General features: G+C 32.4%; 3 protein-coding genes, 1 long non-coding RNA gene and 1 pseudogene across 6 annotated transcripts; 4 read left to right on the top strand and 1 right to left on the bottom strand.

Moving 5' to 3' along the window:
• Positions 1-323: 323 nt before the first annotated feature.
• On the top strand, positions 324-2152 carry LOC547748 (glucan endo-1,3-beta-glucosidase). The gene is made up of 2 exons (NM_001250342.2): positions 324-482; positions 1029-2152. Exons 1-2 carry the CDS (start codon positions 398-400, stop codon positions 1964-1966), a joined length of 1023 nt encoding a protein of 340 aa, NP_001237271.2. The 5' UTR covers positions 324-397; the 3' UTR covers positions 1967-2152.
• A 2711-nt stretch (positions 2153-4863) lies between these two features.
• On the top strand, positions 4864-8092 carry LOC100811427 (glucan endo-1,3-beta-glucosidase). Its single transcript, XM_003537693.4, has 2 exons — positions 4864-5019; positions 6932-8092. Exons 1-2 carry the CDS (start codon positions 4950-4952, stop codon positions 7876-7878), a joined length of 1017 nt encoding a protein of 338 aa, XP_003537741.1. The 5' UTR covers positions 4864-4949; the 3' UTR covers positions 7879-8092.
• Positions 8093-10120: 2028 nt separating this feature from the next.
• On the top strand, positions 10121-12413 carry LOC100799372 (glucan endo-1,3-beta-glucosidase-like; annotated as a pseudogene).
• A 1035-nt stretch (positions 12414-13448) lies between these two features.
• Positions 13449-15358, bottom strand: LOC100810887 (uncharacterized). 2 transcript variants are annotated; one of them, XR_416682.4, is made up of 4 exons: positions 15231-15358; positions 15066-15149; positions 14332-14387; positions 13449-13868 (listed from the first exon to the last, which is right to left on the bottom strand). It is a non-coding gene; the product is annotated as an uncharacterized lncRNA (long non-coding RNA). The 2 variants fall into 2 exon arrangements; XR_416683.4 differs by having other exon boundaries at positions 15066-15155; positions 15231-15285.
• Positions 15359-18776: 3418 nt separating this feature from the next.
• Positions 18777-23784, top strand: LOC100810357 (porphobilinogen deaminase, chloroplastic). 2 transcript variants are annotated; one of them, XM_003537691.5, is made up of 5 exons: positions 18777-19044; positions 19618-20023; positions 20949-21155; positions 23047-23224; positions 23339-23784. In XM_003537691.5, the coding sequence occupies exons 1-5, from the start codon at positions 18896-18898 to the stop codon at positions 23449-23451; spliced, it is 1053 nt and encodes a 350-aa protein (XP_003537739.1). In that variant the 5' UTR covers positions 18777-18895; the 3' UTR covers positions 23452-23784. The 2 variants fall into 2 exon arrangements, with proteins under 2 accessions (XP_003537739.1, XP_025980159.1); XM_026124374.2 differs by having other exon boundaries at positions 18905-19044; positions 19613-20023.
• Positions 23785-24136: the final 352 nt, after the last annotated feature.

Genomic DNA, 24136 nt, shown 5'->3' with positions numbered 1-24136 from the left:
TAAGATTCAAATTTATAAATCTTCTTTTTACTTATATAATCTTTATTCTTCTCATTTTTATAGAATATAAAATTTTATCTTACACTTATAATTAAACTTTTTTATTTTTTTATTTTAAAGCCATCGGCGACTCGACATTGTTGTATGTACTTATCTTATAAGGAAAATTGGATTGAATTCCAAGTGAATAACACAATCGTTTGTTTTTTGGTGGAGTGATTGACGGTGGCCAAAAAGTCATTGGCATGTAGGTAGTAATCCAAGTCTTGCCGCCTCTTCTCCACTTTGCCTATATAAATAGGTAGTGAGGTTTGGAGCAAAATATACGTATGATCAGTTAGTGTTGAAGAGTTTAGTTCATAATAGTAGTTGGATCTTCTGCATAATCATATTCAATATGATTTTCTCAAGAGGCAACACCGCCATGTCTGCCATATTGCTGCTTCTTGGAATATTATCTTCCACTGGAGTAGAATTTACGGGTCTATATTTCTCTCTCACTATTCTCAATGATAGATGCCACTGTCTCTATTAATAATTATTCTGTGTCTTAATTTCCTATAGTTTTATTTACCTAAAGTCTTAATCAATCATCTAAGCTACCAGCCAAGTCTATTACAAATGACAAAACACATTTTTTTCATTTTTTTTTTTGCTATAAGAATGTCTTCTCTCTTTTCTTGCAACATGTTCCATACTTAATTGCTTCAATGAATTTAGAAACGAGACCATCCAAGTTAGAACACCCCTCAAATCGACAACAACAAAGAATGATATATCTACTATTCCATTTTTTGAATCAACGATTGTAATTTTTTTTTCTAACTAAATTCAACTTAACTAATTAGAATCAAATTATAAATATTTTGACGTACAGTCATTAATATTAATATAAATATGCATGTACGTGATATACATTTAGATCAATTACCAGTTTCAATCCAAGTCATACATTTTTTTTAAGTGCAACCTTATTCTTAGTTACTTAATCTTTGGTTCAATATTAATATTAACATATGATCATGCAGGGGCACAATCTGTTGGTGTGTGTTATGGAGGAAATGGAAACAATCTACCAACAAAGCAAGCAGTGGTGGATCTTTACAAATCAAACAGAATAGGCAAAATCCGTTTATACTATCCAGACGAAGGAGTCCTTCAAGCCCTCAGAGGTTCAAACATAGAGGTGATCCTCGGTGTCCCTAATGACCAACTTCAATCTCTCACCAACGCTGGAGCTGCCACAAATTGGGTCAACAAGTACGTGAAAGCATACTCACAAAACGTGAAATTCAAGTACATTGCAGTTGGTAACGAAATTCACCCTGGTGACTCTTTAGCAGGGTCTGTACTTCCAGCACTTGAAAACATTCAGAAAGCAATTTCTGCCGCCAATTTACAAGGCCAAATGAAGGTGTCAACAGCAATAGACACCACTTTACTTGGCAACTCTTACCCACCAAAAGATGGCGTTTTCAGCAGTAGTGCAAGTTCATACATAAGACCAATTGTAAACTTTTTAGCAAGAAATGGAGCCCCACTTCTCGCAAACGTGTACCCTTACTTCGCCTATGTTAACAACCAACAAAGCATTGGTCTTGACTATGCCTTGTTTACTAAACATGGTAACAACGAGGTTGGGTACCAAAACCTGTTTGATGCATTGTTGGATTCTCTATACGCTGCTCTTGAGAAAGTAGGGGCACCAAATGTGAAGGTTGTTGTGTCTGAGAGTGGTTGGCCATCTGAAGGTGGAGTTGGAGCAACTGTTCAAAACGCAGGAACCTATTACCGCAATTTGATTAATCATGCCAAAGGTGGAACCCCCAAGAGGCCTAGTGGACCCATAGAGACTTACCTCTTTGCCATGTTTGATGAAAACCAGAAGGATGGTCCTGAAATCGAACGACACTTTGGTCTCTTCAGGCCTGACAAATCACCTAAATACCAACTCAGTTTCAATTGAAACAGTGGATCATAAACTCGGTGCTGATTACTCAGAATAATTAAGGGTATCTCATTACATATATATGGTTTTAATTAGTTTAATTTGCACCGACCTCAATGTACTACGTACTAGTACGCAAGTGATGCTTCTAATTATTAATAAATGCATCTCTACCACTTTATATCTAAATAATAAATGTTTTAATTCCTTGCGTATTGTGACTTCTGTTCTTTGTCACATGAACATCATAAATACACGAGTGCGACAAACTGGCGTTGATAGAGTGGGACCGCATTAGAAGAAGGTGCGTACGTAGATAGTTGAGTCCTTTGAAATAACTTTAGATCGAACAAATTAAATTCGAGAATGAAATAATGGCACTTTCATTAGTGATGCAAACACATATATAACACCCATCATCAACTTCCTAGTGAACAATGGGGGACCCCTTCTTGTCAACGTGTACCTTTACTACACTTATGTTAACGACAAAGACATTAGTCTTGATTATGTTCTTTTTAGACAACAAGGAACCGACGATGTTGGGTGATGCTATATTGGATTTAATATATATACGTTGCTCTTAAGAAAGTGGGAGCCTCCAATTTTGCAGATAGTTGTTTTTGAGAATGGGTTGCCATCTTATGATGCAGATGGAGCCTCAACCGACAATGCTGACACTTACTATGGTAATTTGATTAGTCATGCATCGGTGGGAGTGGAACTCCAAAGAGAAGGCTTGTTTTGTCAGACAGAGACTTATGGAGAGTTAAGGGAAGTGGATTTCCATGGCATTATCGGAAAACAAAATAAAATGGAGTGTATTAGCAACAAGGGAGAGTGCAAATAGAAATACCCTTGGTTTACTTATTCCGCGGGCTTAGTTATTTATAGAATGGGCTTCTATCATATGATTGTTACTTCCTGCCTTTCTCAAGTTATTTTCTGCACTTTATTTTTGAATATTTTTTTTTATCTTTTAGATTGATCATTTCGGAAGCCAAAAAGAAGTATATTTGGGAATGTAATTTTACATTCTGGGTTGATCATCCAAAACGATAAAAGGCACTGCAGGAAACAAGTGGAAAGTGCAGGACTCAATAGTCCTAATACATGCTGTGGATGGACAAACAAACTAGGATTAGGGGCTGATTATGCGTGTAATACCGGTGTTTTCCCCTGCAACCCATAAATATCAAACGTCACTAATTTTACATTTCGGAGAATGTATATTACATTCTGAGTTAGTGAGTTACCTTTTCAAAATGTAAAAGTGCCACCTGTTTTCGTTATGAAAAGGGTAATCAGGAATGTAGTTTATATTCCAGATTATCCTTTTTAGAATGAAAGGAGGTGTCGATCAAAATTTATGGTGTGCAAAAGAAACAACAAGTAACTGATTATTAATTAATTTGTGCAGGAGTTGGGTACATTTGTCGTACTATGGTATTTATGCATGGTATCTATGCAGGGGCTTGATTATTTATGTAAAAAAACTTGGGTACCCATCTATCCCATATCAAGTAAAAAAAATTCGGCTCAAAAAAAAGAGTATAGAATTTACCAATCTGACAACATGTGAATAAGCTCAATGAAGCTGAAGTCTCAGTATTAGTCTATTAGAGCAGGGCATAAAATTTCCAAAGTACGTAGCAGAGTATTCAAAAGCTTATTATATTTCTAATAATTAGCAGAGCAAGACAAAATAAAATTATACGTATCATAATATACAAAATAATTACCCAGATACTTTAGATCAATTTCCCGAAACAAAATACAAGAACAAATGGTAGTTTATCAGAGCAGTAGGCATATAGAGCTAAAAGAGAAATATCAGCCGATATTAATTATCATAATATGTTTGGATTAATTTTTTCATAATTTAACCAAATATTATTGATTATAGATATTTCATGAAACTGTTAAATAAAATACACTTTAAATATTTATTTATTATAAATATTAAATATAAACAACTTGTATATTGTACTTGTGTATAAGTAATATTCATTAAAAAATATGAAAAATATTATAAAAATGAGTTTTTATAAATATATTTTTAGCCTAATTTTGATTTATTGGTAATGTAAAAAATTTAAACAGTCAATAAATTAAAAGTTACATTAAATATGATTTTTAAAATCATTATTATAAAATTTAATAATATTTCAATACATGAAAGTTCATAATCATTGGATAATAAACTTCTACACTTCTAAAAAAAAACTACGTAACAAAAAAACACCACTTCTACACTATCAATTCGTTCTAATTAAATTCATATTCTTTGTGGTAATTAAATGGCATGGGTTCTACAAAAGAAAAAAAAAACTTTTTAATTGTTTGATAAAAAGTAGTTCGTCTGGTATTAGAATTGATTGTATAATTGAGTCTATAGGTACTATAGTTTCTACAGAATGGTTCTTTTTTTCTAGCCGCCATTAATTAGTTCATACGTTTTTATTTAAAGAAATTAAAAACTGGTGATGATGGACTAGTGACGTGTGTGCATTTGAGTGTGAAGGAGCCATCTGCTGGGAGGAATTTTGTAAAATATTTAGAATAGAAGTCCCAACCAAAATTCTGAGTTCTGAGCCCTTCATTCCAATATGAATCCAGATATATACGAGTGATTTAAATTAGTTGCATATACCTTACCAACAGATCGAATATATGTGAAGTAATAAAAGGTTTTTGAAAACGTTTCCTTCACGTAAGGCAAGCTGACTAGTATGCAGAAATGACCTTAATTATCAATTAAGGCCATCAATATAATGGATATTTGTATGCGCCTTCACCGAAATATGCGGTTGGAATTTGACAGCAAAATTTGAACACTCAATAACTGATTGACTGGGCTAAAGTCTTTGTTGTAGAAGTACTACCATATGCCATACGTACCATGCATGTTATCTGGTTCTGAATGCATATAAATATAGAGGTTGGCTTAAGGGTAAAAGATAAAGGAGTTGTGTGTTAATATTTGGTATAATACATTGATATGTTTCTTAAAAAAAGCACTGCAATGTCTTCCATATTGCTGCTAGTTGGAATGTTATCGTCCATTACAGGTCTATTTCTCCCCCTTTCTAAGTAACACACCTTTTTTTCTTCTTCTTTTTGCTCCTTATATTAGTATGTTATACAATTAGCTACTTGAGCAAGTCTATAAATTACAATAATCATATTTGTTTAGTTATTTTTATTAGATATATTTACATTCTATCTATCTTATATAAGAATGTAAGGATTAAATATGAACTGTATAATCAAACATGAATAGTAAAATTTAATGTTATGTTAAATTTTTAAAAATTTATATGATTTTTTTATATTAAATCTTAATATTCCAAATATGATTATATTGTCTAAATTTAATCCTTTTACTTTTATATAAGATGTTTATTCTCATAAGATATGTCTCTCTCTTTTTATATATATTTTTTCGACTAAAAAAAATTCTAAGATATGTGTCTTATATATTTTTTTTTACAATGATATGAGAGATAAATAAAAATAAAAGAGGCAAGTAAGAATAATAATTAAGATGGGTCATGATAGAAACAAATATATAGAGATAAAATAATACCGTAAAACATTATAAAAAAATTATATATTACAGAGATAAAATTCTCATCAATAAAGATTTTTATTAATTACGTAAAATACAAGAGATATATGATCCAACTTTTACATAAGAGTGTTCTTTGAGTTAAGTTTAACTAATTTTTTTATTAAAACCATTCAAAATTATATGCATGGATTAGTTAAATTTATGTGATTTTGCACAAGCTGAACCAATCTAGTCACAAATAGATTAGTTTGGGCTGAGTAAGTCAAGTCTTAACTTTTAAAGTTATTTAAGTTTTTTAAAGAATAAATTTTTTCTTGCCATTTTTTACAAATTCTATAGGTATTGTATTTTTATCAACGTGCCATACTTGTTACTAAACAATAAATATTTTTATTTTTATTAACTTAAAATTTATATTTATATATAAATAATAAATTCAATAAAATATTGTCACCTTAAGAAATTGAGTTCGTGAACAAGTTTGAATGAATTGGTCAAGTTTGACCTTATCACTCAAAGTCTAAATTCATACTTGTATCCCACTTTTACATCTAAATTCATACTTGTATCCCTCTTTTACATCTATAGCTTACAAGTCAAATTGAACTATATAATTTCTTTTTTAAAAATAATGATTTATATGATGTCATTTGAAGAATTTCTTAAAGATCTGATGTCATTTTAAGCATTCCATAACATGTAGACTTATTTTTTTAGTGTAATTTTAACTATTGTGCGTCTGTGACCGTGCAAACACGCATTTTAAGGGGGAAAAAAACTTAAGGGCTTGATGATGTCGTTTAAGTATTCTTTAACATGTATGCACTAAAAAAATATTTTCTTTAACATGTAGACTTAAATTTTAGTTAGTTTTAAATCTTGAGTGTGTGTGACCATATAAATCATAGATTGATGATGAAAATTAAAAGTTAGTTAGAGGTTAATTATATGACCACTTCGAAAAATCATGCACACTTTTTTTTTTTTTACAACATGCACATTTATCTGTTAATTACTCAAATACGATTTAATCATCTACCTTTATAATTCTGTTTTTCACAATAACAAACAATTCTTATTCGATTTCTCCCCCCTCCCCAATCATCAATTAACTTTTCAATCATATATCTACAAAATTGTGTGTGTGAAATGAGCAAATCTTTGATTATAATAGTGAAAATTAAAGGTTATCATTTAAACATTTTAAAAATTGCATGTCTTAAAAAAAGTTGTATTGTAATCTTTGACCTCACAATATGATCAATGTTTATCTATTTTGCTTTCATGAGAGAAGCTCTCTCAGTTAATACGTGATACACATTTAATTTTATTGTATATTTTATTCCTTGTAATACTAATGATTTTATCAGCTCATAATAACTTAACTATTACTTAAATATATTATGCAGTTGCACAATCCATAGGAGTTTGCTATGGAGTACTCGGTAATAATCTACCATCAAGGCAAGAAGTTGTGGACTTGTATAAAACAAATGGGATAGGTAGAATGCGTATATACTATCCAGATGAAGAAGCACTCCAAGCCCTTAGAGGTTCAGGCATTGAGTTGATTATGGACGTGGCTAAGGAAACCCTTCAATCAATGACAGACCCCAATGCTGCTACAGATTGGGTCAATAAGTATGTTACAGCCTACTCGCAAGACGTCAATTTCAAGTACATCGCTGTTGGAAATGAAATTCACCCCAATACCAATGAGGCACAGTACATTCTATCTGCCATGACCAACATTCAGAATGCAATTTCATCAGCCAATTTACAAATCAAGGTGTCAACAGCAATAGACTCTACTTTCATTGCTCCGCCCTCCTATCCACCCAATGATGCTGTTTTCACTAGCGATGCAGAGCCATATGTAAAACCCATAATAGACTTCCTAGTGAGAAATGAGGCGCCACTTCTTGCCAATGTGTACCCTTACTTTGCTTATGCGAATGATCAACAAAACAGTATTCCTCTTGCCTATGCTCTTTTTACCCAACAAGGAAACAACGACGCTGGGTACCAAAACCTCTTCGATGCTATGTTGGATTCAATATACGCTGCAGTGGAGAAAGTGGGAGCATCCAATTTGCAGATAGTGGTTTCTGAGAGTGGGTGGCCATCTGAAGGTGGTGGAACTGGAGCATCAATCGATAATGCAGGCACTTACAATGCTAATTTGATTAGTCATGCCTCGGGTGGGAGTGGAACTCCAAAGAGGCCTGGTGGGTCTATAGAGACTTACTTGTTTGCCATGTTTGACGAAAACCAGAAGCAAGATGCTGAAACTGAGCGTCATTTTGGTCTCTTCAGGCCTGATAAATCACCCAAATACCAACTCAATTTCAATTAATTGAAATTACCAGAACTATGTTCCTATATTTATTTACTTTGAATTAGTGTGTCAAGTATGCACATCTGTTAAGAAATGCCATAATTTAGTTTTGTAATATTTTTTTTATTTGCTTTGTTTAAATAATACAAACCAAATTTCTATTGGATGATTGTTATCATAAGGAGAAAATTAAGAAGCATCACTGCGTGCTTAATATATATCATTAGTACAACACAGCTTATCTTTTTAGTGATTCTTTACTTATTATCATTAAAATAGAAGTTTGTATCATCTTAAACTAATTAATAATTGTTTCTTTTTTTAAGATGACAAACAACCAATAATAAATAATATTTTCCCTATAAAAATAATCCTATATATATAAATATCATAGTAAAATATGACAATTAATAATCTTAAAATGTATTGCGAGTAGGGTGTAATAAACTTGTACACTTGTAAAAAAAAAACTATGTAACAAAAAAAACCACTTCTACACTATCAATTCGTTCTAATTAAATTCATATTCTTTGTGGTAAATGGCATGGGTTCTACAAAAGAAAAAAAAACTTTTTAATTGTTTGATAAAAAGTAGTTCGTCTGGTATTAAAATTGATTGTATAAGGACTGAGTCTATAGGTACTATAGTTTCTACAGAATGGTTCTTTTTTTCTAGCCGCCATTAATTAGTTCATACGTTTTTATTTAAAGAAATTAAAAACTGGTGATGATGGACTAGTGACGTGTGTGCATTTGAATGTGAAGGAGCCATCAGCTGGGAGGAATTTTGTAAAATATTTAGAAGAGAAGTCCCAACCAAAATTCTGAGTTCTGAGCCCTTCATTCCAATATGAATCCAGATATATACGAGTGATTTAAATTAGTTGCATATACCTTACCAACAGATCGAATATATGTGAAGTAATAAAAGGTTTTTGAAAACGTTTCCTTCACGTAAGGCAAGCTGACTAGTATGCAGAAATGACCTTAATTATCAATTAAGGCCATCAATATAATGGATATTTGTATGCGCCTTCACCGAAATATGCGGTTGGAATTTGACAGCAAAATTTGAACACTCAATAACTGATTGACTGGGCTAAAGTCTTTGTTGTAGAAGTACTACCATATGCCATACGAACCATGCATGTTATTGGGTTCTGAATGCATATAAATATAGAGGTTGGCTTAAGGGTAAAAGATAAAGGAGTTGTGTGTTAATATTTGGTATAATACATTGATATGTTTCTTAAAAACAGCACTGCAATGTCTTCCATATTGCTGCTAGTTGGAATGTTATCGTCCATTACAGGTCTATTTCTCCCCCTTTCTAAGTAACACACCTTTTTTTCTTCTTCTTTTTGCTCCTTATATTAGTATGTTATACGACTAGCTACTTGAGCAGGTCTATAAATTACAATAATCATATTTGTTTAGTTATTTTTATTATATATATTTACATTCTATCCAGATTATATTAAATATTTTTGAGAAATTATTTCTTTATATAATACATTCTTACAACTTTTTTAGTATATTAGCACTTTTTGTGCGGTGTTATATATATATATATATATATATATATATGGTGCATGCATGGTGATATCTACTGTAATGCACATTATTGCTAGTTCCCCTGCTGGAACTTTAAGGCTAGCTGTTACACTCTAACTATAAGTAACTCCATTATATTATACGATAGTAATTTAGTTGTTGTAAGCCAAAGGTGGAGAATGGAGATAAGACATAATGCCACGTACGCAAGCTCTTTTATATATATATATATATATTATTTCTTATTTTTGCATGTTTCCTTGGACTCCCTTATTTGTTAGTATCAAAACATGGTATACAAAATAGTTACCCGGCCAGATACCTAAGATCAATTTCCCGAAACAAAATATCAGAACTAGTTTATCAGAGCAGTACTAATCAATAGAGCTAAAAGAGAAATATCAAAGCCCATATTATTTTAAGTATGCTTGGAATAATCTTTTTCATGATTTGACCAAATATTCTTTTAATTAGAAGCATTTTGATTATAGATATTTCATAAAACTGGTATATAAAATATACTCTAAATATTTATTTATTAAATAAAGAACTTATTATTCTAAATATTAAATATAAACAACTTGTATATAGTATAACTGCATTTACAGTGTAACTAATATTTACAAAAAAAATAAAAATATTATAAAAATGAGTTTTATGAGTATATTTTTAGTTTAATTTTGATTTACTGATAGAATAAAAAAATTTACACTGCCAATAATTTAAAAATTGCCTTAAATATGAATTTTAAAATAATTATTTTTAAATTTAATAATATTTCAATACATGACAATTCATAATCATCGGATAATAAAGTAAAACACTTCTACGCTTGTAAAAATGAAGAACAAGCTATGTAACAAAAAAAAAAAAAACACTTTTACAGTTTCAATTCATTCTAATTAAAGTCATAGATATTCTTTGTAGTAAATGGGTTCTACAAAGGAAAAAAAAAACTTTTTGATTGTTTAATAAAAAGTATCTCTGGTATTAATATTGATTATATGAGGACTCTGACTCTAGTACTGTGGTTTCTATAAAATGGTTCTTTTTGTCTGGATCTTGCCCCCATTAATAATGTTCTTACGTATGCTTTCTTTTTTAAAGAAGATTGAAATTGGTGATAAATACTTGAGTGTGAAGGAGCCAGCTGAGCTGGGAGTAATTCATTAAAATATTTAGATATTTAGAAGAGAAGTCCCATACAAACTTCTGAGTTCTGACCCCTTCCAATATGAATCCAAATATACGAGTCATTTTAATTAGTTGCATAGACTTACCAAAAGAAGACCGCCGCGTTGACTATATGTGACGTGTATTTAAGAACGTTTCCTTCACGTAAGGCTAGCTGACTAAGTATGAAGAAATGACCATAATTATCAATTAATGCTATTAATTGCTACTTTGTGGCCATCAATGAATATTCTATGCACCTTCACCTAAATGAGTAGCTGGATGTTGTCGGAATTTTGACGAACACTTATATATAGTAAAGTGATTGACGGGGCTAAAGTCTTTGTTGTGGAAGCAGTACCGTGCCATACAAATATTCGGGTTCCAGGTTCCTTATTATGCATATAAATAGGCTAGCTGGAAAGGTGGAAGATACAGGAGTTGTGTATTAAGATTTGGTTTAATACATTGATATGTTTCTTAAAAACAGCACTGCAATGTCTGCCATATTGCTGCTTGTTGAAATATTATCGTACATTACAGGTTTATACTTCTTTCCCTTAATTAATTTCTCTGTGACACTTTTTCTCCTTATGTTATAGTACAACTACTAAGCGGGTCTATATATAGATTACAATTATCACATTTGTTTATATACATACTTTTGGATATATTTACATTATTGAGATATATCTTAAAAACATATTTTTAAGTTTATATTGTATTCTTAATTTGTAATATTGATGTGTTTATCCTCTCATGATGATTTAACTAACTATTATTTAAATATCATGTAGTTGCACAATCCATAGGAGTTTGCTATGGAGTACATGGTGGTAATATCTACCATCAGGGAAAGAAGTTGTGGATTTATACAAAACAAATGGCATAGGTAGAATGCGTATATACTATGAAAAAGCCCTCCAAGCCCTTAGAGGTTCAGGCATTGAGTTGATCATGGACGTTGCTAAGGATACCCTTCAATCTCTGACAAACGCTAATGCAGCCAGAGACTGGGTCAATAAGTACGTGACACCCTACTCACGAGACGTCAATTTTAAGTACATCGTTGTTGGAAACGAAATTGGCCCCAATACCAATGAGGTCGGTCCAATACATTCTACCTGCTATGACCAACATTCAAAAAGCAATTTCATTAGCCAATTTGCATGGCCGACTCAAGGTGTCAACAGCAATATACTCTGCTTTCATTGCTGCACCCGCCTACCCACCCAGTACATCCGTTTTTAAAAGCGATGTAGAGCCATATATAAAGCCAATTATCAACTTCCTAGTGAACAATGGAGCCCCACTTCTTGCCAATGTATACCCTTACTTTGCTTATGTTGATGATCATCAATAAAACATTAAGCTTGAATAAGCTCTTTTTAACCAACAAGGAATCGACAACGCTGGGTACCAAAACCTCTTTGATGCTATGTTGGATTCAATATATGCTGCTGTTGAGAAAGTGGGAGCACCTAATTTGAAGATAGTTGTTTCTGAGAGTGGCTGGCCCTCTGAAGGTGGAGATGGAGCCTCTATTGAAAATGCACGCACTTATTACAGTAATTTGATTGATCATGTCTCAAGTGGGAATGGAACTCCGAAAAGGCGTGGGCCTATAGAGACTTACTTGTTTGCCATGTTCGATGAAAACCAGAAGTCGGGTAAGGAAACTGAGCGACATTTTGGTCTCTACAGGCCTGATAAATCATCCAAATACCAACTTCGTTTCAACAATTGAAACTGAGAGAAATATATATGCTCCTATGTTTATTTACTTTGAATAAGAGGGTTGGGTGTGCACATCTATTAAAAGCTTATCTATACCCTACATTACAAATACGAAATGTCCTAATTTAGTTTTGTACTATTTTACTTACTTTGTATAAATAAATACAAACCAAATTTCTGTTGGATGTATTTTTAAGTATCTAATAATTAATGGAGGTAGGCTAGAAAAAAAAATTAGAGAAATTATAGTATCCGTGGAGTCCTCATATAATTAGTTTTAATATTAGTCGACCTACATTTTTTTTTAAAAAAAAAAGGGAGCAAAAGCCAGGTGCTAGCTGAATTACTGAGCAATATTTTGATATCTTTAATCCTGACAAGTCATTCAAATTATACTACTTTCCAAAACCACCGCTACTACTACCACAACCCAGTTCCAATTTTTTTCATCGGTGAGAATAAAAACAGAAACAAAAGGCTATAAACAAAAGGGATGCCTACAGTATCAGCTAACAGATGAGTCTCAATGGCAGAAGGACAAGATTGCCAAAGAGTCCTTGAAGCTACAGAGCTTGCACTAGCTTTTGCAATCCAATCAAATAAAGCACTTAGCATCGATCTGTTTACTCGCCGATAAATGATACTAGTAGTAATGTTTATGAGAGTCTTATGTGTGAGTCTAATGAAGTGTTTGTTTTGGATTCAAAAATATATATTGGGTTTTACGGCTCTACTTCTGGTTCGAATCTGCTACTTTTGAAACTTATGGCTCTCCCAAGAATCAAAGGTTGGACTCATGTCTTCTATGGCCGCCGACAAATATAATGTGAGGGCATATATATATATATATATATATATATATATGTTCTTTACCTTCTTGTTCTTGATCTTTAATTGCATTGTTAAAACATGTTTATTGAAAGGAGATGAATCAACTTATACCAATAATAATTCTTTTAGATTTATTTCTCATCTTCATCATTCATATATATATATATAAAAGAGAATCCGTTTATATTATATGTAAATTTAAAGAAATACACCAAATTTCAATTGCTCATTTTAATCAATTTAACGGCTGAAATAATTTCACCTAAGCAAAAATATTTATTACTAGTTAATCATCTATAAACATTGCTCGTCTGATTATGTTTTCATGTCAAGGGGAACCGTCCCTCTTAGTCTCATTTCTTGAAACAGAAAATACAAGCAATATGGAGAAACAATAGTTAACTTTAATTAGATATATCCATATCTTTGATTAAATATATCCGAAACTAGTAATGTTTATAGCTAGGCTTAATAATTTGAGATTTATTACTTTGATTCCCTTAATTTTTCAGCTAGCATTTCATTTTATTCCTCTGTCAGGCTGTTATATTTCTTGCTTATATTGAAACCTCCCATTTGCTCCTCCGTGACTTCTTTCTTTTTCTTTTCCAAGCGGTTCTTTGTCAATTCAATCTGTCTCTTGAGCTCTTTAATTTTCATATTTTTCTCTTCATGCTCTCTCTGCAAGGCTTCCAACTCTGACTCTGTCGTTCCTAATTAAATTTCCAATAAAATGACACATTTGTCAACAGAGACATAACATTTTTTATTTCACCGCACATGGGGTCATAGGCATAGCATGTCATGCTAAAATGATACTTATTGCAAGATGATCTCCATTTAATGTTACAATGAAAATGCGAAATAAAACTAGTCTAGCTTTTTGTGCAATAAAATAATAAGAGAAAAGAAAATACTACTATAAAAAAAAATCATATGAATAAATGGTATTTGGCCAATCACAGATCTTGCTTTTTATTTTTTTTATTTCATGGAAGAAAATATAACTTTAAACAAATGCTATAGGTCAATGACAAAGCCATACAAATGTCACCACAAGAAACCATAGGGTAAAAACATTGTACTAGATTATTAATTAGTTTGAGTTTGTGTGTGTGTGAGTCAACATATATAAAAAGAAACTTATAAATATAAAATTTCAAAAGAAATTAAGACCTGTAGCTGTACTATTCGATATACCACCTTCCATTGCTTCCCTGCTGCTGCTGTTGCTGCATATTAGAAAATTGATTTCAATGTATATGTGTTGTCATTATTCTATCTAGAATTAGGGTGGGCGGTGGCTGGTGGCTACCACCGACCAACAATAGATAACAGTACATAAATGTTATAACTTCAAATCCCTTTAACTCTGCCTCCAAGTCATACATAGTCAAAGACTAATGTATGCTGAACATTATGCAAATATAAAAGAAATGATGTGTCGAATGTACACTCTGAGACGCGTGTTTCCTCCCTTGTACTTTTTTCAACTTTCTCTTCCACGTGAAGACCAACCCACCCAGAATGTTTTTTTTTTCAAGAGATCACAAGGACAGAACGAAGAACAAGGGAACAAAAATCACAGAAAAAGGAACAAGAAAGGATAAAACATGAGACTGCATGCACCAGTGAGAGTTCTGTGTCACATGCACGCATAAAGTGTCTAATTTATTTCGTTTTAATTCTTTTCTTTCCACAAAAAAAAAGAGTTTTTTGAGATTTTGGACAACCATTATCCTCTCTGAGATGAAGATAGATACCAGAAATTAAACCCGGAAGACAGAGATTTTAGTGAATGAAGTAGTAACCATGAAAATGAATACAACAACAGCAAAGTCTTATGTAACTATGAAAATGAATGAAGCAGTAAAATGAATCTCACCCAGAAGCAGATAAACTAGTTGTACCTTTATACTTTGGTTTCCAAAGAGTACTCTTCAGTTCACACACACACACACACTAAATGAGTAGTATTTGTTTCTCCGTGGCACCTGCACCTAATTCTGCTTGTAAGTAACCCATGGTTTTTGCAAGTATATATAATAGTTAAAGTAATACTATAAAGCACAAACCTTTAACTCCTTATCTTCAACTACTGCTGACCCACCAACTTTTCACACTCTTTCATTTATTTCAATGAAACAAGGTTGCATTTGCGTAGCATTCTTTATAAAGGGAATTTTGAATGATAGGTGTGGTGGTGGAGGCACATGACTTGCAGGTATCTAGCCAGCAACGTCATTATTTTTCTGGCTGGCCATCATTTGGACCACCTTCCTTTCAAGGAAACTAAATCTGCAACATTAAGTAAAGTACAGAGATTTGCTGAACCATTGATGTGATACTTTTTCTGTTTGCTTTCTAACCATGGGAATCGGATTATTATCGCTCTGTGGTGTGGACTGTGCAATTACTTACAAAAAGCCAAATTTTCTAGCAACCCATCTTTGTCTACTTTGACTTTGCAAAAAATAGAGGCCTGACGCGCCCACATTCGGAGGTACAAAGGGAAAAATAATCAATATTTGTTTGCACGGATCTTAGTGTAATGAGTAAAGTTCAATGGGGCATTTTATTATTTCAGGTTTTGGTAAAATTAAATTGGCAATTATGCCTACAATACAATTTTTAATTAGAATTTTACTAGTTGGTTGTCAAATTGAAATTATATATTAGCCTAACACAACATAACTTAGGGAAATTATAACCTTACCGTTCTAATAAGGCTCATGGGCAATTCGATCTTTTCTTTGGTAAAAGAATAGTCATTGCATGTAAAGAAGAGATGCTCGAATTGAAGAAACAAAAAACAGTGTAATGCTTGTTACTTCAACTTAACCTTTCATGAGGGTGGTTGGGTTTGATACAATTGGGGTTCAATTTTCAATATCAAACATAAAATTAATTAGACTATCCCTTTTCCGACACACCTCAGTTTTTGCCCATGCTATTGGCGTTTCGTTTGTCTCCTTTGACTAAAACTGTCATTTAATTTATTTTTATTTTATAGTCAATATATACACATACTATAAGATGATAAAAGTTAGTAGGTTGATGGGGGTGATAAGAGAAAAAAAATAAGAGAAAGAAGACTTATGAGTTTGATTCTTTTACTAATAAAAATATTTGCTAATAAAACAATATATTATAAGATAAATGATTAAAAAAATAAGAAATACAAAACTATTAAAAAATGTATTTTTTTACTGGAGTACTTTGCAATATTTTATTGTACCTTTTAAACAGTTGCAACTTCATAAGTTGATTATTTTTTATCATTACATAATAAACTAACTCATATGATTCAATTGATTAATTCAAGTTAAAAATTAATTTATTAATTATCACAGAATATGTTAATTTTTACACAAAAAATGAAAAATGAATTTAAGTTATCACATACTCCCTGAAAAAAATGTCTCTTATCAATTCTATCGGAGATGATTCTTACTAGTAAAGAAATTTTCAAGAAGAAAACGAAAAAGAAATACATGTTACCTTAAAAATATCCCCAATTTCCACTTCTATTTTTATTGCCTACATTTGAAAATCTAGAAATGCAGAGCCTGAAACCCACACTTCAATTGTCACAACAATATTACTGTGGCAGGGAAGTGCAGCAGCATACAAACTGCAACCAGTAGTGCCCTTGCCCCTTGTTGAGACATATCAAGTTGTTGAGAATAAAGCACTCTCACTGTCCTCTGCCAATGCCAATTATCTCCAGCAGCTTTTTGTTTGGGAAGCAAAAAGGCTATCATGAAGCTGCTGGGTCTGCTCCACAGACAAGAAAAGCACTAACAATATAAAAAACTTGGAACACAAACATACCCACAAGGGAGGGAAAAACAAAATGAATAATAACCACGAAAACCTGCATTACAGATCGATGCAATGCAACAAACAGGAATAAGATCAGAAAGATACCTTATATGTTATTTCTGCCTCTGTACTATCCTTCTTATTCCCACTGCCAGTATCATGCACGCTAGCTGGATCAAGGTTGTCACTGTGCAGCAAAATTTATATCAAAATGGTTGAAACAAGGTTGTCAATTGTCATTGTGCAAGAAAATGTATCGTGGGGTAGAAATTACAATCAATTCACTTGTAATATTTCCTTTAATGTTGTTGTTAATATGACTATGAATTTGTGGTAAGGGCTACACTGCAGATGGTGAATGTGATTATACTTAAGTCTAGAAGGTGCAAATTCATTAGCCTTCTTTCTTGAAGTTGAATAACTTGCTGTAACTCGCTCTGCTTCTCCAATTTACTTCTCAACAAGATCTCATGTGGATTATAGAACATTTTTGTTCCTGAAGAGAAAGGACTTTCTTCTTCTTCTTTAAATAAAAACAAAATAGAAATACCCTGCAAGTATCTGAATGTATTCCGTTTGTAGAGACAAAAAGATGAAAATTAAGTGTAATGAACAGTAAAACTAAATTTCGTGAGATCTATCATTTTCCTCTTTACTTTAATTTAAAACTTTTATATTTTTTTTCCTTTTCATTTCCACTTTACCAAATATATAATATCTTTGGGGAAGCATCGGACTTTATAGGAAAATGCATAGCAACTTTTTAGGTATGATTCATCTCCAGCCCAAGTAGAATTAAAATTATCAAGACATGAGGAAAAAAAATATCAAAGCGAGAAAATTTATTACCCGATGGAAATCATAATCTTATACATACGTTAGATTTATTTATTTTTAATAAATTCAAGTTTTCAATATACTATAGTATTTTTATTTGTTTTTTATTACAAACATGTTTTTTTTTTAATAAATTCAAGTTTTCATCGTGGATCAAGTTCAAACATGGTCCATTTACTAAGCGGCTAGTTTGGTCTAGTCTATTTAAGATCAGGCTAAATATATCAGAATAAACATATATTCAAACATATATATATATATATATATATATATATTATATTATGCATCAGGAAAAATAAAGAAAGACTAATTACAACTCCTTCATAATCACCTATATTCTATACATTCTTCTCTTTTTTTTATATATATTATTTGTTCCATTTTGTTAACTTTTTTGCATTATAAATTATTGAAGAAGATTCAAGTAAAATTTAGTGAAAAATAATATTAGATGAGAACACGAGTGATTTTGAGTTATTCCATACACATTATTTCATGTGAATTTGTTTGAATAGAGATTTAATCATGTTTTTCCTGTCAAAGGTATGCCAAAATGAAATTAATATTTTGGTATAAACATGTATTTTATCTTGAAAAATATTTTTTAAAATATTTTTTCACTTCAGTATTCTACATTACCGAAATTCAATAATTTTCTACTATTCAATTTTTTTATTATATTCAGAATAATTATTTTAAGTTAAAAAAATATACAAATAGTTTTTAAACATATATAAATATATAAATTCGCAAAAAAATATATAATGACATAATAAACTTAAAACCCTAAAATTTAGAGCGAGTGACAATTTACTGAATTTAGTACTAGTTGTGAATAACCCGAGTGGATTATATTTATAGTGACGACAAGAAGTAAATGTAAATGCGTTGGGGCGATAGAATGCAACACTTTAAAGAAATTTAATTTAATGTGGCAATACATTTTATCCCTTTAGACAAATATAATTAGACTAGTCTGGGTAAGGTAGGACCATATTATATCGTTTTATCTTGGGAGATGAAATCATATGTCATTATCTATCTATCATCGGCAAGGTAAGGCAATTGAAGTTGTGAAATGGAGACTCTCTGCTCTGCATTGGTGTTCCCATCTTTCAGAATCACAACTTCAGCTTTCTCCAAATGTGGCATCAGGGCTTCCATTGCCGTTGAGCAACAAACTTCGCAGACTAAGGTTGCTCTCCTCAAAATTGGTACCAGAGGAAGGTACTCTACTCTTCTCTTCAATGGATCAGCTTTAGCTTCTTTTTTAAAGGCCATTCATTCTCTATATATATCATCAATCCAACTAGTCAGTATTTTAAATGTTAGTTTTATGACAGAATTGAAGACAATTTCTGTGCTTTTATGTGGATTTGTGATTCTCGAAACAGAAGGGGCTTTACTTTATGCAACACTTATGCTTCATGAAGAATTGTCCATGATCCTTCATTACACTGCTGCTTGCTTTATTTTTTTTGTTTGATGTATTTTCAGGAAAAAAAAGGATAAATGAAATAGTGGGTGAAATGCTTGTAAATTTTACCCATCTCGGTAGATTTAAGTTGACTTCATACCCTTTTAAACCCTAGGGATTGGAGTAAATTTAAATTATTTGAAAGAAAAGCAATCTTATCTTTGTTTTCTTCTGTAATGAAAATGTTTATATCTATTTTTTTTACCCGATTTATTATTATTAGCTGCATGATTCTGTTTGCTTCCATTATTCATTTGACAAAATGGTCTTGGATTCCCCTTGTTTATTTGGGTTTATTTATAATTTTGTTTTATTTAGAGCAGTCCACTAGCTCTGGCTCAGGCATATGAGACCAGAGACAAGCTCATGGCATCACATCCAGAGCTAGCGGAAGAAGGGGCTATTCAGATTGTGATAATAAAAACAACTGGTGACAAAATACTATCACAGCCACTTGCAGACATCGGCGGGAAGGGCCTGTTCACAAAAGAAATAGACGAGGCACTCATAAACGGTGACATTGACATCGCCGTCCACTCAATGAAAGATGTACCCACTTACTTACCTGATAAAACAATTCTACCATGCAACCTTCCACGTGAGGACGTAAGAGATGCATTTATATCCTTGAGTGCAGCTTCACTGGCTGATCTACCCTCTGGAAGTGTTGTTGGTACTGCTTCACTCAGACGAAAGTCACAGATACTGCACAGATATCCATCTCTAAATGTAAGCTTGTATTATCATGATTTTTCCACTATATAGATGTTTCCATTAATATTAAACTCATTTCTCTCTTCTTGACTTAATCTTTTTTCATTGTCTTTTATTTTTCTAATTATTATCTAAAAGCCTGAGACACAATTATGATTTCCAATGCCATTTACTAGATAGAGAATGGGTACTGTGACTTTAGTACTTATATATTTGAGGTCATCTATGGGAGGCATTCAAATTTTTATTTGGGGAGGAGGGTGGTTAATATTTTGATTCTAACCAATTGTAATTTAGATAAATTGCTGTGGATCTGGAATTCTGTATGCTATTCATGCTTAAAAATCAGCCTCTAGATTGGATGGTTTCTCTATCGAACTAAGGATACAATGGTAGCTTTGGCTTGTGGACAGAACGGAGCGGCATGGTTCTGTCCTGTTCTGCCTTTTTTCGGTTCCACTCTTTAAAACGTCATGCCTTTTTGATTCAATATCCCATTTTGTTCTATTTTATGATACACCAAACATAGAACAAAACTCATGTTATGCTCCATCCTATTCTAGCATGTCTACCAAATTCTATCAATAGATTTCTGAAGACATATGAAATGGGGACTGGTATTGCTTCATACCATTGTTATTTTATTATAGGTGGCATCAAATATGGTAATAGTGCTTAATACAATCGGGGCAATGAGTGTAAACTGTAAAGTGATAGACAGTGCCATGATTGAGAGTGTTATACTAGGATAATGGGCATTATCTATGTCTTCTTATAAGTCTAGCCTTCTTATACGATTTCTATCTGTATGATTGTGTTTCTTTAACATTTCATTTTTGTGTCTTGTTTCATTTAACTGTTCTTGAGTTACCTCATTAGTGACAATTTAGTTTTCTGGACCACTGAATGATTCTTATCTAACCTATAATTTTAATCTCAGGTGGAGGAAAATTTCCGTGGCAATGTCCAAACAAGGCTTCGAAAACTCAGTGAGGGCATTGTCCAAGCTACCCTATTGGCATTAGCTGGACTCAAACGATTAAATATGACAGAAAATGTGTCTTCGATCCTATCAATTGATGATATGCTTCCAGCTGTTGCCCAAGGTGCAATTGGAATAGCCTGTAGAAGTAACGATGATAAAATGGTGAGTATTTAATTAACTATAGTGCATTATTTGCATCATCTTGCTACTTGGACATGCTACAGTGATGTTTCCTTACATGATAATTAGTTAATGTTGTATTGTTTTGTAAGCCATAGTATCATGCCTTCTAGGTACATGTATGGTTTTTGGCTGTTGTCAATCAAGTGAGAGCTATATCAGAGATAAAAACTTGTGTTAATTCATTGGCAAGTGTACCAATTCGTCCAAGTAATAAAGTAAAACGGAAGTCCAGGTGTTGAGTCCACCTTGAAATATGAAACATTAAATGTAAATTGACATAAAATTAAACTAATTATCTAGCACGTGCAAGGTGAGAAAAACAAATACTCGAAGCGGAGAAGCGACGGTTGATGCAGAATACGGATATGATGGGACTTAGCCTACCGAAACTACCCTTGATGCAATGTTAATGATTTTTCTCTATTCAATATTATTTCATTATCACCTACATCTACTCATATACTTTAATCATGATTCCTCACATGAAAGAGTCAAATTTACCTAATTCTTCTCCTAATTCCTTAAGAAATATCCGAGTTAAATTGCATTATTAACGAAGATGCATACAACATCATTCTATCACTATAGATGAATTATTTAAATGCTCTTTTCCAGTTCTTAAGAAATAAACATTTTTCAATGCCTAAACCCTAAAACATAGCATAAGAATAAGTACAGAAAAGAGACAATGAAACTAAAATAACATTAAATAAATAGTAAGAGTCATTACATCAAGAGTGTTTGGTTGTTAAACTCTCAACAATGAGTGGTTTAACCTCTCATTGTCATAAGAGGCTTACAATTGCAAAAGGGTGGAGACAATTGAGAAGAATGGAGATGAAGGGATGAAATGGCTCTTAAAGTTTGATTTTCCTTCTTCTTGCACGAACCCTAGACTTTACTCTCTATGAAAACTGAATAATCCTCCCCCTCTTTTTCCTCACTTTAAAACGCAATTCTGTTATGTTTTTTGTGACCTTGCTCTAAGTGCGACTGCTCACTAAGCGATGAGTAAGTAGTCAACGTGCCTTCACGTGATATCAGACTTCTCCATGTGATTTCTTCGCGCTAAGCGAGTGTTGCCCGTTGAGCGACTGTATCACGCTGAGCGAGAGTCTCTAGATCTTCAACTTTTCTTTCAAGCCTTATTCTGTGTTTCTACAAAAAATACACCATCAAAACAGTATAAATTTACCAGTTTAAACACCTACTGGACAAAAACTCATATGGTGTCAAAATCCTAACGATTCACACAAAAAAAAAAGCAATAAAAGAGGGACAATCCGACAATTTTTTATGTGATTTAATTACAAAGTATACTCATACACAGCAGTTATCAACTTGCATTTTCATCTAATAGCATATACTTGAAGAAATAATACTTGATAGTGGCTGGCCAATAACTGGGATGATATGGCTTGTGGATGTATATCTATCTGTATTGCCTAATTGGTAATGCATGGCTTGTGGATGTATATCTATCTGTATTGCCTAATTGGTAATGCAGTATGCGTCAGTTGGTTGAGATTTAAAAATTACTAGGGAATAACTCAAAATAACTTGTACAAATATGGCATCTGATAAACTTTAGATCTAATTTTTCAAATTATAGTACTTAGCTAGGGAAGGAGAAAAAGAGAGAATAGAGACTTCGAATAGGACATCAGATTGATATTATGTATAATGATGTCATACAAAATTCTAATAGATCCTGGACATCCCTCCCCCTATTTTCCACTCTACCTTTATCAATATAAGAGACTTTATAGTGAGGACTGAGGAACTATTCTGTCTTAAATATTTCGTACTTGATACAATTGCATAATTATTAGTTTAGTTTTCTCTTTATGTGGTTGGCTGATTTCTGCAGGCAGAATACCTTGCTTCATTGAATCATGAAGAAACAAGACTAGCAGTTTCCTGTGAAAGAGCCTTCCTTGAAAAGTTAGAAGGATCTTGCCGCACTCCTATTGCAGGCTATGCTAGCAGAAACGAGGATGGCAATTGCTTGTTTAGAGGATTAGTTGCTTCCCCTGATGGAACCCGCGGTATGAACTTCTTTTCAACTATATGACTATTGAGACTTGTCGTTTAGTTTCTAAAGCTTCAAAAGTTATTACTATTATTATTATTTAAGCTTGTCTGTAACTTGGATTGTGCAGTGCTCGAAACTTCCAGAATTGGTTCATATGCTTTCGAAGATATGATAAAGATGGGTAAGGATGCTGGAGAGGAGCTTCTTTCTCGAGCTGGACCTGGCTTTTTCAGTCGTTAACTATCCACATTAAATGGCCAACACAATACTTGATCAGGGAGGTTGCACGGTCAGCTCTTTTAGTTGACTGCATCCCAAGTATGCCTATTCTTCAACCATGTTGTAAGGACTAAAATATTCATCTGAGTTGGAAAAATGAGCCCCTCATCATGGTCCAATTGTTGTATCTTAAGGTGATTAGAAAGCCAAATTTTTGTAGAGTGTTATGTGTATTGTTCCTAGTATAAGGTTGAATGGTTGTTTTCTTCTTTCTTCAGGGAAATCTTTACATGGGAATATTATAGTAGCTTTCATGTTTGCTACAAGTTTTCAAGAAAATATTTATATCTAAAATCAGTTTCCAGCTTTTTTAGGTGACTTTGGCCATCGCTGTTAAAATCTAGCTACCTTCTACCTCAGGTGGAGTCAACAAGGACTGAAGAATTTGATCACTGTCGCTCATTGAAATATGTTCACCACTGTTATTGTTGACCTTTGCAGTTAGTGTCGAGGATATTCTTACAAATACCATACTTGAGGCATGCTATTCACCACTTTAATATTTAGTGTTTCGATTTTTCATTAAATCCACAATTTCGGTTTTTGATCGATAAAAAAGATTAAAAAAAAATTAACTTGACGTGACCAAAATTTGATGATATAACATAAGATAATTTATTTAATTTATGCAATAATTTAATTTCTT

The sequence above is a fragment of the Glycine max genome, chromosome 11 (genome assembly GCF_000004515.6).
Source record: "Glycine max cultivar Williams 82 chromosome 11, Glycine_max_v4.0, whole genome shotgun sequence".
In the NCBI taxonomy this organism is placed as follows: Eukaryota; Viridiplantae; Streptophyta; class Magnoliopsida; order Fabales; family Fabaceae; genus Glycine; species Glycine max.
Note: the sequence above shows the minus strand (reverse complement) of the source record. Positions and strands in the feature narration are given on the sequence as shown.

Coding starts and splice junctions, on each gene's coding strand:
- LOC547748 (NM_001250342.2), top strand. CDS start 398: ATGATTTTCTCAAGAGGCAACACCGCCATGTCTGCCATATTGCTGCTT. Junction 483..1,028: donor CACTGGAGTAGAATTTACGG/GTCTATATTTCT, acceptor ATGATCATGCAG/GGGCACAATCTGTTGGTGTG.
- LOC100811427 (XM_003537693.4), top strand. CDS start 4,950: ATGTTTCTTAAAAAAAGCACTGCAATGTCTTCCATATTGCTGCTAGTT. Junction 5,020..6,931: donor AATGTTATCGTCCATTACAG/GTCTATTTCTCC, acceptor TATATTATGCAG/TTGCACAATCCATAGGAGTT.
- LOC100810357 (XM_003537691.5), top strand. CDS start 18,896: ATGGAGACTCTCTGCTCTGCATTGGTGTTCCCATCTTTCAGAATCACA. Junction 20,024..20,948: donor ACAGATATCCATCTCTAAAT/GTAAGCTTGTAT, acceptor TTTTAATCTCAG/GTGGAGGAAAATTTCCGTGG. Junction 23,225..23,338: donor TTCCCCTGATGGAACCCGCG/GTATGAACTTCT, acceptor TGGATTGTGCAG/TGCTCGAAACTTCCAGAATT.